This window comes from Rattus norvegicus, chromosome 4 (genome assembly GCF_021556685.1).
Source record: "Rattus norvegicus strain SHRSP/BbbUtx chromosome 4, alternate assembly SHRSP_T2T, whole genome shotgun sequence".
Classification (NCBI taxonomy): Eukaryota; Metazoa; Chordata; class Mammalia; order Rodentia; family Muridae; genus Rattus; species Rattus norvegicus.
In genome coordinates, this window is record NC_141537.1 from 173,036,599 (window position 1) to 173,052,069 (window position 15,471).

Sequence of the window (15,471 nt, forward strand, 5' to 3'; positions counted from 1 at the left end):
CTAGAGAGTCAGCCTTTAAAGAAAATTCCGCTGTCATTACAATTCTGAGATTGTTTTTGGGTACCCAGAGGAGAAAGGGGATTTGGGGAGTGGGGGAACAAGAAGCACACATACAACACACACACACACACACACACACACACACACACACACACACACACACACATACACACACACACACACACACACACGAGTCTGGAAGGAAAATTCAGCTGAGATGTAGAATTCTGGCTTAAAGGCTCAGGACACACACACACACATACCAGGGATTCACATTCTAAAATAAATCGGATGAGCCATTTTAAATGTTTTATTGCAAAACCGAAAGACCGCAGCTATTACTATTGGAAAAAAAAACTTTTAGGAAGCCATTTTTCTATTCTTTGTACCTCTAAGTCCTTGGCTCTGATGTTCTGCTCCTCTGACCTTGATCTAATCATGAATATCTATGGTACTTAATTATAATAATAAAAAATCCGCCTACATTGCACTCTCTATGGTGGAGGCATATTTTTTTTCTCCTTTGGTCACCTGCCAGTTCTCAAAATTATGGCAGTGGGAAGAAATGCAAATGAAGGGCGGGCTCGACAGCGAAACATAACGGGACGCATGGTCTACCTTTGAAAAGTTACCTTAAGATAAAAGGTAGCATAGGAAAAAAATCACTTCTTTAAGGTCACCCATGGCTTTGAATTATAGCTTAGAGAGATTTCCAATTTAGTCATCAGAGAGGAAGAAGCCAAAATAAGGAATATATCCTTTGCTGGGGAAGGATAGAGCTTTACTTCACCCTCATTGGATGACCAGCATGGAGGAAACCACAGACAAAATGAAACCACACTCAATGAAGAAGCGAAGCCCCAACTGTCATGGAGCCGTTGTGTAGAGAGAGACTCCCCTGAGTAAGCCACCGAGTGTCTTCTAGGCTGATTGTTTTCTTGCGGCATACGAAATCGTTTTCTTCTTAATAAGCAAAAAGGAATCACCCTGACATATGATAAAACATGAAATTTGTGGGCTCCACTAAGTTGGCTAGAATTGCAGTTGATTTTATGGATCTGTAAGAACTCGAAGGAACATATTACATTATTCGGATAAACATATTTTTCAAGTAGGGTAGTGGGGAGTAAACGGACAGATGCTGAATTGTTCTGAAGATGTTTAACTGAAGTATGAGATATATGTGTGCTTGTTTGTCATGTTTGTATGAGTCAGAGTCTCATCGTGTAAACGGGTTGGCTTAGAATTTCAAATCTTGGGATAGCAAATGTGTCCCATGTTAGTGTTGTCTGTCTGTCTTTCTGTCTGTCTGTCTGTCTGCCTCCTCCTCCTCCTCCTCCTCCTCCTCCTCCTCCTCCTCCTCCTCCTCCCTCTCTCTCTCTCTCTCTCTCTCTCGCTCTCGCTCTTGCTCTCTTGCTCTCTCTCTCTCTCGCTCTCTCTGTCATAGTGCATGAGGGTTGAACCCAGGGCCCAGTATATTTTAGGCAACTAGCAACACCACCTAGATAACTCTTCTTCTATGTATCTGTACTTGTGTATAAATGCATATCCAAAAAACCTTGCTATTTTTTGGTAATTAGGCATTCCAGAAAATGCCAACGTAATTTCCAAAAGCCCACACTTTGCATTGCTTGGTATTTGTTTGGTATTTGAGATCTACAGAGACATAATTTTGTGTATGGACACCATTTACTGGTTACCAGGAGGGCATGTGTGGTGATGTGAATATGCTTGGTCCAGGGAGGGGCCTAGTTGGAGTAGCTGTGGCATTGTTGGATGAAGTGTGTCACTGTGGGGATGGGCTTGAAGGCCCTCCTCCTAGCTGCCTGGAAACAGTCTGTTCCTAGCTTCCTTTGGATGAAGATGTAGAATTCTCAGGTCCTCCAGCACCATGCCTGCCTAAGACATTGACATGTTTCCTGCCTTGATGATAATGGACTGAGCCTCTGAACCTGCAAGCCAGCTCCAATCCCATGTCGTCCATTATAAGAGTTGCCTTGGTCATGGTGTCTCTTCACAGTAGTAAAATCCAAACTAAGAAGATGGCAATGTACCATGGAGTGATGGTTGACAGACCTCAGAGCTGAGACACAGGGGTTCTGTTTTCACTTCTGTGGAGGGCTTTTGTCATAAGAAAGCCGTCTCAGCCTCATCGATCTTTGCTTCTGCCCTCTGGTGAAGAATAACAAACCCGAGCCTTTTCCTTCTTGGGTGTCAGGAGATACAGCGGTCTCTCATTATGGCTGTGAAAGGGCAGTTTGAACAAGTTGGCAAATGGTGTAAATGATGAGCTTAGGGTGCACCAGGGCCAGAGATGTGGTGTGCGGGGCCTTGTCTACAAGGCAGAAATGCTGCCACTCCCACCTGCCACACAGGCACATGGTAGAAATGGTGACACGTGACCTGGCTGAGCAATGGTGCTGAGTGACATTGGAGGATGCTGCTTGCGGGTGATGCTAGTTTGTGACCATGGTGAGTGACGTTGGTGGGACACACTGCTGGATGGTGCAGTGGTGAGTGACGTCACATGGGTGAGTGACATTGGTTTTGCTGAGTGACGGTGAAGGGTGCTGTGACACCAGTGACTGACATGAGTAAATGAAACAGCTCATGGAGTTGCGGTTGCTGGTGTAGCTGAATAGGAGGGATGGGGGAAGAAGGCAGGGTTGGGCAAGATGAACAGAAAGACTGCTCAAAGGGACAATAGAGACATCCAAACTTGAACGTGCAGTGAAGATGTCAAATCACGGCCAAAGACTTTCTAATACGAGATTGGAATAACTTGATAGTAATATAGACAGAAGATGTTTTTATTCTTAAAGTCTATTCTAATATAACTTCCAGTGATTCAGAGGTGAAAAGGCAAAAAACACAATAGAAAAACTGAGAGAGAGCCTGGGTGAACTCTTGTGTAACTCTGGAGTAAAGCTATTTCACCATGGCTCTGAATCTACTAAAACAGAGAACCAAGTAGAGGAATTTGATTGTAAACATTAAATCCTAGAAAAGATAATACAACTATGTTCAGGAAAACAAAAGCCTGTGCATGGAATTAAAATATATACTATACATTAGAAATAATATACAGAATTTTTGTCATAGGTAATGGGTAAATACATACACTAAAGATTGAAATATTAGAACTGATGAGGAGTTCCTACAAGACAAGCCTCTCTATTTTTCTGTTTCTCTCTGTGTGTCTCTGTCTCCATCTGTCTCTCTACTCCTGTGTCTCTCTGTGTCTCTGTCTGTCTCTGTCTCTGTCTCTCTGTCTCTGTCTCTCTCTGTCTCTCTCTCTCTCTCTGTCTCTCTCTCTCTATCTATCTATCTATCTATCTATCTATCTATCTATCTATCTCGCTCTCTCCCTCTCCAGGGTTTCACTGTGTAGTCCTGGTTGTTTGAGAACTTACTTTGTAGCCCAGACTGGCCTCGAACTCACAGAAATCTGCCTGCCATTGAGCTTCTCTTGAATAACCAGTTAGAAAAGAAGTCAAAAGAACTTAGAAAAGGCCTGGAGACACATGGCAACAAATAGAGCAGGGCAAAACTCATAAGGTTCAGCAAAACAGTAAGTACTAATTTAGGGATCTAAAGAAATAAGGACAAACTACAGCCAGGTGTTAGATGAGGGATGCAGAGCCCGTGGACCAGAACAATTATAGACAAAGAAAGAAATGAACACCTCCAAACCCAATCAAACAAATGAAAACCAAAGAAACTATGCTCTGCTCCTGTAAATACCAGAAAAATCAACACACCTTTCTGTGTAGCATGAAAGGCTGGGGGAGAAAATTGTGCCAGATTCAAAACTGCAAGTGGAAGACACAGGAAACCCACACTACACGAGACATCACAGGGCAAGGCAGAGAGCACTGTAAACAGCCAAGTAAGAACTGACCGCATAACTGAGATCAGACAGTTAACGCTGTTAGAGAGACACAAACTATTAGGATTGAATCATAAAGTATAAATAATCTGAAAAACCTTCTAGCCAGGGAGGAGTTTGGGCCACACCAGAAGTCTCCTAGTAAAGAAAAGCCCATGTCTGCAGGACGCTACCCAGCAGTTAAAGAAGAATGAGTGCGGAATCAATGGCAATGTGCAAACTCTATGGAAGAATTGAACAGAGGAATGTCAAAATGTTCTGCATGGTGCAGAATTAGCCTGGGGCCCAAAACCGATAAAGGTGTTACAAGAAAACCAGACTACATTTTAGAATTTCTGTTGCATATTGATGCAAAAACACTAAGCAATGTACCAGGAAGCCAAACTCAAGAATACAATAGGTAGACTGTATACCACAATGGGAATTCAAATCTGAATGCAAGGGTGGCTTGACATCTTAAAAAAAAATTGTATCACCTTAAGAGGCTAAAGGAGGAAAGAAGGCAGGAGGGAGGGAGGAAGGGAGAAGGGAAGGAGGAGGGAGGGAGTAGGGAGGGAGGAAGGGAGGACGGATGGACAGGCATGGTCAATGCAATGGTGCAATTTTGACAAAACGTAGAGCCCTAAGATGATGCCAGTTGACAGTCTGGGAATAGCGGGAAAGTACCACAGCATAGTGAAAGCATATGTGGAAACTTACAGCTAAGGGGAGAGTGAAGGCTTTATAGTAGGTCAGAAACAGGATACAGATGCCTGTGTTGCCATTAGAACTGAACACAGTGGGGACATTCTAGCTTTGAGCAATTAGATTTAAAGTAAGTAACAAAGAAACAAAGAAATACAGCTAGGATTTTAGGAAACAAGTAGAAACATCATTGTTCTCGGATAAGGGATCCTAATGAACAATTACATACACAGACACACAGACACACACAGACACACACAGACACACACACACACACACACACACACACACACCTGTGAGAGCTAATTAGTAAATTTAGCAAATTTTCGGCTTTAAAATTAATGATTGGGGGTTGGGGATTTAGCTCAGTGGTAGAGTGCTTGCCTAGTAGGCGCAAGGCCCTGCGTTCGGTCCCCAGCTCCCCCCTAAAAAAATTAATGATTAATGATTAGGCTGGAGAGATGGCTTGGCAGTTGAGAGTGCTGGTTACTCTGGGGCAGGATCTGGTTCTGTTCTTAGCAGTGTTTGGAGGCTCAGCAGCGCCTCTAACTCCAGCTGCAGAGGATCCAATGCCCTCTTCTGACCTTCGTTGGTATCTGCACACATGTGTGCGCGCACACTCACATTGGTCAAAAGTAAATAAAAAGATCAAAACATGATTGTGAGCTTAGATACTAACAATGACGGCTCGTAAGGAAAGTTAAGGAGGTGGTAGCTTGAACCACAGCACACACTCAAAAATGATTTATATTTAGAAATAAATTTGCCCAGTCATGTGAAAGCGAAGTTTAAAGGAAATTTAAAAATTTAAAGAGCAATGGAAGAGAATGAGTGCCTTGATACAATGTAGTCCAGAGAAAGGAAGATAGGTTTGGATGCCCAATATTCTCTGGTTTCAAAGCACAGCACAAAGCAACTGAGATGGAGAATGCATAGTTCTGGAACAAGAATAGAGATTAAATTCCTGAACCAATCATCACTGAATGATCTTCAACAGGATGCAAATGTTCCACAGAAGGAAAGTGAGCAGGAAAAATGAAAATCCAGATAAGAAGATGGATTCGTACATTTACCTCATGCTGTATGAAAAAATTGAACTAAAATAGATTAGACACCCAAAGCCATCAAAGTCTCAGAGGAACCAGTTTTTAAAAAAAAACCTTAGGAGTTGGGGATTTAGCTCAGTAGAGCGCTTGCCTAGGAAGCGCAAGGCCCTGGGTTCGGTCCCCAGCTCCGAAAAAAAGAACCAAAAAAAAAAAAAAACCAAAAAAACAAACAAAAAAAAAACAAAAACAAAAAACAAAAACCCTTAAATACCTTGTACTGTGTCTTGGTTTCTTGGATATGACATCCAAGGCACAGCTAAGAAGGAGAGAGAGAGAGAGAGAGAGAGAGAGAGAGAGAGAGAGAGAGAGAGAGAGAGAGAGGTGTAAAGGAAACAGGCAAAAAGGCAAAGTGTGGAAACGAAGGATCTGACTGTAACTTACACATCTAGTGCAAGGAAGGTCAATATCAGACCTCTACAGGTTCACGGTGACTAGAACCAAATGTCCTGATTTGAAAAGATAATTTATCAAACAGTACATAAAAGTGACTGATAAATATCAGCAAGATTTCATGATTGATCATTTGGGAAATGCTGACCAAAATCGTGATGAGGTCACCTTACATTCATCAGTGTCGCCACAATTAATAGTAAGAGAAGAAGCCCAATGCTGGCAGAACATGGCGAGCATGTGAGGAGTCCCTGGGCGCTGGGGATGGGAGTGTAGGAGGGGCAGGTGTTGAGGAAAGCAGCAGGAAATGCTCTTACACAGTAAAAGAGGAGATCTACTTCTGGGGGTAGGATTCCAATGGGCGGTACTCTGAGGTGTCTGTGCGCCTATATCTGTAACAGTAGCCTTTAGGTTACATAGGAGGTGTACGCGTTTTATAATGTTTTCTTTACCATAACGAAATGATATGGGTTTAACTTAATTTAAACATTACAGATGATATATATATATATATATATATATATATATATATATATATATATATATATATCATGATACCCCAATAATATGTATGTTTTGTATTTTTATGTATCCATTTAAAAAATACACTCAGAAGCTGAGAGATGGTTTAGTGACTAAGAATATTGGCTGCTGTTAAGAGTTCAGTTCCCTGTCTTCACATCAGCCTGTAAGGCTCCAAGGGATCTGATATCTGATGCCCCCTTCTGGCCTCTTCTGGCAACTGCACACATGAGGTACCAGAACCTACCATCTATGTCTCTATCTTTCTGCCTGCCTGTCTATCATACGTAACTTAAAAATCTTTGAAAATAAATAAATTTCGGATTCAGGCCTAGGGTCACATGCCTCTATCCCAAGTATCCAGGAGTTAGAGGTGTGAAAATCTGCATTTAAGATGAGTATGAAATACCCAGAGACGTCAAGGCCAAACATGAGATCTTGTCTCAGAAAACAAATCAGGGATGAGAAATGTGGACACCATCCCAGTCTCAAAGCCCTCCATCTATACAGTCTGTCCTTCCTGCAAGATGTGCTGGGCCAGCGTTTGATTAGCTATACCGTCTGGGTGGCCAGGAACTGGAGACTAGAGAGCCCAGAGACCTGGGGAAAAAACAATGAAATAATTACTAATGGTGTTCTACTGTGTGCATAGATGGGTACCCACTGGACCTCAGAGAGGCTTCCTCTGGCAGAAGATTGGGGGTGGCAGGGCTGGTGCAGAGACCCACAACCAGACATTATGTGGAAAGAGTCTAAGCTGGAGATCTCTGTCCTGTCCTTCCCTCAGAATTCAGAAACGGGGAACCCAGGAGGAAAGACTCTAGGACTCAGAGGGGATGGAGGACACCAGGAGAACAATCAAACCAACTAGTCAGGGCTCACATGGGCTCACAGAGATGGAAACTGTATGCACAGGGCTCGCAGGGGTCTACACCAGCTCCTCCATGTGTCTGTTATGGCTGTCAGCTTGCTGTTCCTGTGGGATTCCCAACAGTGGGGACAGGTGTATCTCTCACTCTTTTCCTGGTCTTGGGATTCTTTACTTCCTGGTGACTTGCTTCGTTCAGCCGCTATATATGGGGGTTTTCCCTTTGCCTTACTGGGTCTTGTTTTGTCCTATCTGGCTGACATCTCTTCGAGACCTGCCCTTTTTGGAAGAGGAATGGTTCTGGGAGGAGAGGGGAGGTTGCAGGGGAACTAGGAGGAGTGGAGAGGAGAGAAACTCTTGTTGGAATGTGAAAAGTAAAAGGGAGATAATAATTTGAAAAGAGAAAATACCAAGATAACTTGTCACCACAAAAAGTATTAGCAAAACAAAAGGAAACAAATTTAAATTAAGGTGAAGTGATTCACTTTCTCTCTACAAACACCTGTTGCTACCTATAAACAAGATCGCACTGAGAAGACTTTTTTTTTTAAAGTATTAGCTGTAAGTATTCACATAGTGTTTACTGTGTATTACTGTATCATGTATGTAAATGTTTGCCATGACATAGATGAATGAAACTCTAGAACAGCTGTGCTTTGTGATTGCCAGAGCGGGTCAGTGAGGCTGTGAAAGTGGGCGAGTGTCTGAGAACTGGAACTGGAGTCCCCACACACGGGGAAGGGAAAGGCAGACATTGTCTGGCTCTGCTGTTCTCTGGTGTACTAACTGCGGACTCGTGCGTGCAGCTCTGAGAGTTATTTCAAAGACATGGCAGGGAACTTAAGAAGGTAAGAGACTCACGGTTCTCTGGCTCATAGATCAGGTCGCAGTACGTCATGTAAAGAGTTACCGATGCGGTGAACACGGACAGAGAAGGAAGCAGGATCATAACGGCCCCAGACCCCAAGAGCTGGATGCTTGAGACTCCCAGAAAGACAACAGCGGTATTCAGGTTCATGGACCACGAGGCCCTGGGGCACACAGAGAGAGACAAGAAAAATCCCAGAGGTCAAGTCTAGTCGTGAGCGTCTGATTTCACTTATGGACTAAGAACGGGTGCCAGGTAGCACCCCCCTCCCACACACATCACTTCTCCTTACTGTTTCACACACCCAGGAGGACAACCTTCCTGTCCTTGTTCCCTTGGATCCCTCGTGAGACCGGAAAACGACTATGGTTTAAGAACAAAATATCTCTAAGTACAGAAGAAAACACAGAAACTTCAGGATTACCCCGTTTAAACCCAGGTTAGGCATTGAGTCAAAGAAAAGAGAGAGGTTTGAACAAAAGCATCAAGAAAAGTTACCTACCTTGGACTTGGGAAAATATTTCTGGGAAGATACTCTTACCTCCCAACCTTTCACGGGATCTGCATTTAGCATCAGAGCCTACAGTCTCAGAATTCAATGTTATAACCCTACCATGTCAAGTTAAAAATCTGTTGTTGGGGTCTGATATGATGCAATGTGTTCATTTAGTTACAGATATCCTCCTCATTTATGAACTTTTATTATGTGAGCATTTATTATATCAGTTGTGCAAATTCTAATGGAATTACACTTTTATATACTTGCTTTGTTAGTGAAAGCTTAGCATTTCCATGACTAAATCCCCCTGTGATGAGCTAAAAAGCAACTGGTTAGTGGCTCCCATTAACGGTAGAATCCCTTTCCCTTTGCTATGGTGTATATTGGGGGGCACGAGGAGCTATGTCCTCATCTTTAGGAACGTCACAGGTTGTCCCTGTATTCAGGGACTTGTCTCTACAGAAGTGTGACCCACGGGAGTTCCTCATGGCATCCCCACCATGACATCCAATTGATCTTTTCCTTCCTTTCTCCCTTCCTTTCCATCCCCCCTCCTCCCACTTTTCTGCCTTTCTTTTCTCTCTGCCTCTCCCTTCCCTTTCCTCCCGTTCCCATCCCCTATCTACCCCTGGCTCCTCTTTTTCACATTCCCCACCCCATGCCATTACCCCCCCATTACTGTATCTCCTTTTCCCTTCCTGCCCCCTTCTTCCCTTCCTCCTTTCCCTTTCCTCCTCTGTACCCCACTCTCCATCTCTCTGCACCCTTTGTCTTCCATTTCTTTTTTCTCCCACCATCTTTATTAAATTGGGTATTTCTTATTTACATTTCAATTGTTATTACCTTTCCCAGTTTCCAGGCAAATATCCTCCAACCCCTCCCCCTCCCCTTCTATATGGGTGTTCCCCTCCCCATCCTCCTCCCATTATCACCCTCCCTACCACAATCCCGTTCACTCGGGGTTCAGTCTTGGCAGGACCCAGGGCTTCCCCTTCCACTGGTGCTCTTATGAGGTCAGAGTCCAGGGTCAGTCCATGTTTAGTCTTTAGGTAGTGGCTTAGTCCCTGGAAGCTCTGGTTGCTTGGCATTGTTGTACATATGGGGTCTCGAGCCCCTTCAAGCTCTTCCAGTTCTTTCTCTGATTCCTTCAACGGGGGTCCTGTTCTCAGTTCAGTGGTTTGCTGCTGGCATTCGCCTCTGTATTTGCTGTATTCTGGCTGTGTCTCTCAGGAGAGATCTACATCCGGTTCCTGTCAGCCTGTACTTCTTTACTTCATCCATCTTATCTAGTTTGGTAGCTGTATATGTATGGGCCACATGTGGGGCAGGCTCTGAATGGGTGTTCCTTCAGCCTCTGTTCTAAACTTTGCCTCTCTATTCCCTGCCAAGGGTATTCTTGTTCCCCTTTTAAAGAAGGAGTGAAGCATTCACATTTTGGTCATCCTTCTTGAGTTTCATGTGTTCTGTGCATCTAGGGTAATTTGAGCATTTGGACTAATATCTACTATCAATGAGTGCTTACCATGTGTGTTTTCCTGTGATTGGGTCACCTCACTCAGGATGATATTTTCCAGCTCCTTTCTCCGTATCTGCATCCCTCCTACTCCCTTTCCCCTTCCCCTCTCCTCCCAGCTTCCCATCCACTTTCCCTCCACACACCTCTACCACTTCCTCCTGTACCCCTTCAACCCCTGCCCGAGACTTCCTTCATACACCCCTACTACCCTTACCATAAATTCATACCCTCTATCTGCCCCTTCAAACACCCATCCACACACTTTCACCATCACCCATCCACACCCCTCTCATCACCTCCTGTCAGCAAGGCACCCCCACAACCTCATTCACCTCTACTCCATAGCCTCCCTTCCCCTTCTGCCCGTTAGCTGCCCCACACTCTTCTGACATATCCTGTACTCTCTTCACACCACTTTCTTACCGCTACCACTCCTGCCAGCAAATCATCTCTCCCTGCCCACTCCCCTTCACCTGTTTCCTATACCCATCATCCTCCTTCACAAACCCCTTTACCCTCCATCCACAATCCCTCTAGCCTTCCGTCTGCCATTCCCCTCATCCACCCCATCTGCCCCCCAGAACTCCTATGCACGTGCAGCTGTACCTCCCATCCAACACCCAGCCTTCTTTCCATACCCTCCCACCCACACCCTTCCTATTCTCTACCATGTTCACTCATGCCTCCTTCTTCTGTCCCACCCTGTTCCCTGTCTGCTGTTCACCTGCCATCTACTTGGGCATGCGCATCCCTCAATACTCATCCACACGTGGTCGTCCACACCTCCCTACCACACACCTACTCCACTGTCCATCCACCATCGACATAATGCGATATCTGTTTACCCAATCCAACCATACCCCTTCAAACCCACATCCGCCCACCGTCTACCTGCAACCATCCTTTTAATATGTTATTCATCCTTGGTCCACTTCCACCAGTTCTTCACAAACTCCCTTCATCCCTACTCACTTCAGCGGCCTCAGTCAATTCCTCATCCACCCCAACCTACTCTTATCCACTCCCTATACACCTCCGTTCACACTCATCTATCCCCGTCCACTGAGACCCCATCCAAACAGCTTCTACCCACCACGCTCATACACTACCCACCAACAACCACTCCCCACAGACCTCCCATCTGCTTCTGTATCCACTGTCTCCATGTCTACGAAGCCCTCGATCCGTGTCCTATCCAGCCCTGTTCCTTCCCATACCCACCCTCAGGCTTCTCCATCCACCCTGTCTGACTGCTGACTCTCGTTTACACCTGATGGTTTCTCACCTGGTCCTCCCTGTTTCCTCCATGTCCACAGCATACTTCTGTAGGTCTTCATCTACACTCTACCAACTTCTCTCATCCAGCCTCTGTTGCCGTGTGCCCTCCTAATCACTTCTACTCACTGTTCTAATTTGCCTTCCTGTTGGTTCCTCCATCCACACTCACCCCTGTCCACACCCATCTCCTCCCCACCTCCCCCATTCACCTCCCCCTCACCCTGTCCCATCAGGACATTCCTTCCTACCAAACAGGGTCCCTCATATAAGCACCTCTCATTTACGCATCCACTTATTTGTTGATAGACGTTGATGTTCAAGTGTTTGTACAGATTTGGGCATTCACTTTATGTGGGTAAAAGTCTGTCCAAGAGTGAAATGGCTGAGGCTTATGATGCATCTATATCTAATAGTATAAGAAACTTACAAATGGTTTTTGAGACCCTGTGACATTTTACATTGTGATCATGCTTGCAAATGCTAATCTACTAACACCACGGTCAACACTGAGGATGGTAGATTTGTCTCAGTGTCTCATTGTGGCCAGTGATACCCACCTCCCTCTAGTAGATTCTGGCTTTCTATATCTTCTCTGATAAGGTTTTTGTGCAAATATGTCTCCCCTTAGAGAGAAAGTCGGTGCTGGGAAGAGGATTCAGTGGATAATGCAATTGCTCTACAAACACAGGGATCTAGTTCAGGTTCCAGCTCCCATGTAAAACCCCAGCACAGCAAATCCTCATAATCCCAGTTCTGGGATGCAAAGACTGGAAGAGCTATGGTTCTGGGACGGCCAGCTGATGCAGACATTGCATAAACACCATGTTTAGTAAGAGACCTTGCTTCAAAAGCCATGCGGAGAATGACAGAGGAAGACACTCCACATTGACCTTTCACTCACACACACTTACGCATGAGTGTGTACACCTGCACACACAGCACACACACACACAAATTCAAACGCTTGCCTTTTCCTCTTAACATTGAATTTAAATCCTTTCTATGTCTGTAAATGAGTTCTTTATCAGTTAGGTAGTTTTCCGTTTCTTTCCTTTTGGTCTGGGACTTGTCTTTTAATCGTCTTGCCATGGTCTGGATGGCGTCCACTTACTAGGTTAATTGTCTTGTACAGGCCAAGCTTCCAATGGGCTTTCTAAAAATTCTTTGCCAAACACAAGTTCCCAGAGTTTTTTCCCACTTTTTCTTCAGGAAAGAGACCCGAGCCTTGGAGGACTGAGGTGAGCCGTCTGCTTTGATGTAGCTGTGCCTCAGGCCCAGGAGGCAAAGCCATTTGTCACTGTGCAGCCTACAAGCAAGAACTGTGCTCGGTGATCTTTTGGTGGCCCTTTCCTGGATTCTGCAGTTATCGGTTTTATGACACTATTATTTCCTTATTCATCCGGGCTTTGACATTTGATCAACGTGCTCCAGCTCTCGTTAATTATAAATATTGTCCTTCTTCTTTGAACTGGTGGGCAGAAGACAGGAATTGGAGTTAACTCTGATGATCACTCATACCCCATCTGACCTTACACGCCCTGGAATTCAGTGTAATTTTAAAAATGAAGATCACACCTTTTAGACAAAGATTATTTTAAAGACTTGGGTGAAAAATAGCTGTCTATGTGGTGCTAAGCAAGTGTCTGTGCTCCTTCTCCCTCTACTCCTTATTTAGGAAACAAGAATTGTGGCACTGGTCTGAAAGAAAGGGGTACAACACCGGAGATAAAGTGGACCCTGTAGGGCTTGGTTGGCCATGGTAATTTATTGGGATTTTATTCTCAGATAGTTGGTGGGAGGTGTCCTTGGGCGAAAGTCAGCATGGGATTGATCATGTCTGACTTTAAATGAAAAGGATTTAAATGACCATAGTGTTGGCTCCGTGACTGTAGACAAGGCATGCCATGGAGTCACAGCCATTGTGATAGTCTGCATCACAGATAAGAGATGGCACGGGTCATGGGTTGAGAGAGAACTGGCCAGGGGTGCCACAGGGAAGGGGTTGGGTGTTAGGTGTGAGATGTATGAGTGGGCAGGGTTATGGCTCAGGCACAAGCTGGTACCGTCTCTGAAGCACCCACCCACTTTTGTGTCTGTGACTTTTTATCTCCCTTGGCCTGTCATGTCTTACCTTTTAAGTTCACTGCAGGTCTCATCAGTGCTCTGAAATATTCTACTTATTCTGGCCCCTATTCTTCCAAAGAAAACAGCCTATTTCACCAGTGCCAGTTCAGCTTCTCATGTGTAGATTGTCACGTCTCTCACTGACACCATTTTATTCCACATCTCTACTTCTCTGTCCTTATGGTCCTTAGGGTCCTAGCACAGAACTAGAGCCACAACGTGGTATGGACAATACAGAAGACATTGACTGAGGATGTGACAAACAAGAAAAAGATAGGCCATTAGACTTCCGATGATAACAGGGGGAAAGGGCTGGCAGAATGTGAACTAAAACCATGAGAACCCAACTGGGTTAATGCAACCCATGAACAAGAACGTATTTGTCATAACACAGGTGAGGTACCAGTTACAATTCTCTAAGACAACCAGGCAGAGTCCCTACACTCAGCCTGGGATTAATCTCCCATGCTGTGGCAGGCAGTCCTCTTGAACCATGGCTATAAGCAACTAAGAGGTGGGAGCTAAGAACAATGTTGAGTTTCTTTCACTTGGTAGAGCGCCTTCTCCTCTCAAAGGAGCAAAGCAAGCACAATTGAGAAAATGCAAGGAGACTTTCAGCCGCTCTTCAGAGTGCCACACACTGATAAACACCCAACTGCGCCAAAGACAGTCAAGAAAGATGAAAAAAGGAATACTCTACGATTTAAATCTTGGAAAAGGTAGCTCGGAACCCCAAGAATGGCAGTGCTGAATTATCTACGAGAAGGAGAGGATTTTACGTAAAGCACTAAATGTAGTTTAACAAATGTCATCCCACCTATTTGATTGTGTAATTTTCTGAAAGAATTACTTAGCACAGACACACTCTACATTTGTCTTGGCTGCTCTACGGACGGGACAAGCCGCAGATAATTAAGGGTGAAATTATGTGTGTATCACCGGCGCAAAAATAAATAAAGAAAAGGAAAACCCACAGTCGTAGAGCTTACCATTAAGACTCATTTCACCACAGAGTTCACCAGTAAATTGAATGTATAAAACACCTCTCACCCTGAAAGTCAGAGAGCAAAGTACCAAAGCAAAACAAATACCGTGATTAAGGGAAATTGAAAGCCAAGCTGCGGCAGGAACACAGTTCTTTAGTCTACGCTTAAGAATGGGAATGGAACTGCAAATAATTGTAAGCTTGCGTGTGCGGGCGGTTTTAAAAAATATTGTTATGATCCTTGGACTTCTCCTCACAAATCTTGGCTGTCATTTTGGCTTTGTTTTAAACATTTTCTTAATTTATTTCGTGGTAACTTGAAAGTCGCACTGCTGCTTTGCTGTTTCTTAGAGGGACAGATTTACTTTAAGTATTTTTAACAGGAATAACTAGAAGAAGGCCTCGACTAACCAAAGAAGCTATGACAGCGAGGAAGCAGTTTTCCGCAAGTTTCCAGTCTTCCTAATGTGAGCGGATGACTTGGGGACCCCAGAGAGAGCACTGTACTCAGCCCTGGAAGACGGGAAGGTGACTTTGTAGATTTGTGACCCTTGAATGGGACAGAGGCAGGCAGAAGGGCCACTGGAACACAGGGACACTGATTTCCTGGTGGGTGGTACTGTTCTAGCATAATCCTGAATCTCCTGAAATACTTGAAAGAATATTCTGGCAAGTGTGTATTTGGAGAAGCAAGGAACACATAGAAACACTGTAGCTCTTCCTTGTTGCCCTTGTTGGGGAG

The 15,471-nt window shown here is 44.5% G+C and overlaps 1 protein-coding gene across 2 annotated transcripts in view; it reads right to left on the minus strand.

Moving 5' to 3' along the window:
- Slc15a5 (solute carrier family 15, member 5) overlaps window positions 1-15,471 on the minus strand; it is a 94,075-nt gene that overhangs the window by 66,745 nt on the left and 11,859 nt on the right. Inside the window, exon 3 of one of the 2 annotated variants that reach the window (NM_001192015.1) lies at window positions 8,321-8,490. The exons of the other annotated variant lie outside the window; for it this stretch is intronic. Within the exon in view, the coding sequence (NP_001178944.1) occupies window positions 8,321-8,490 (170 nt within the window). The remainder of the gene's footprint in view (window positions 1-8,320; window positions 8,491-15,471) is intronic. 2 annotated transcript variants of the gene reach the window in all.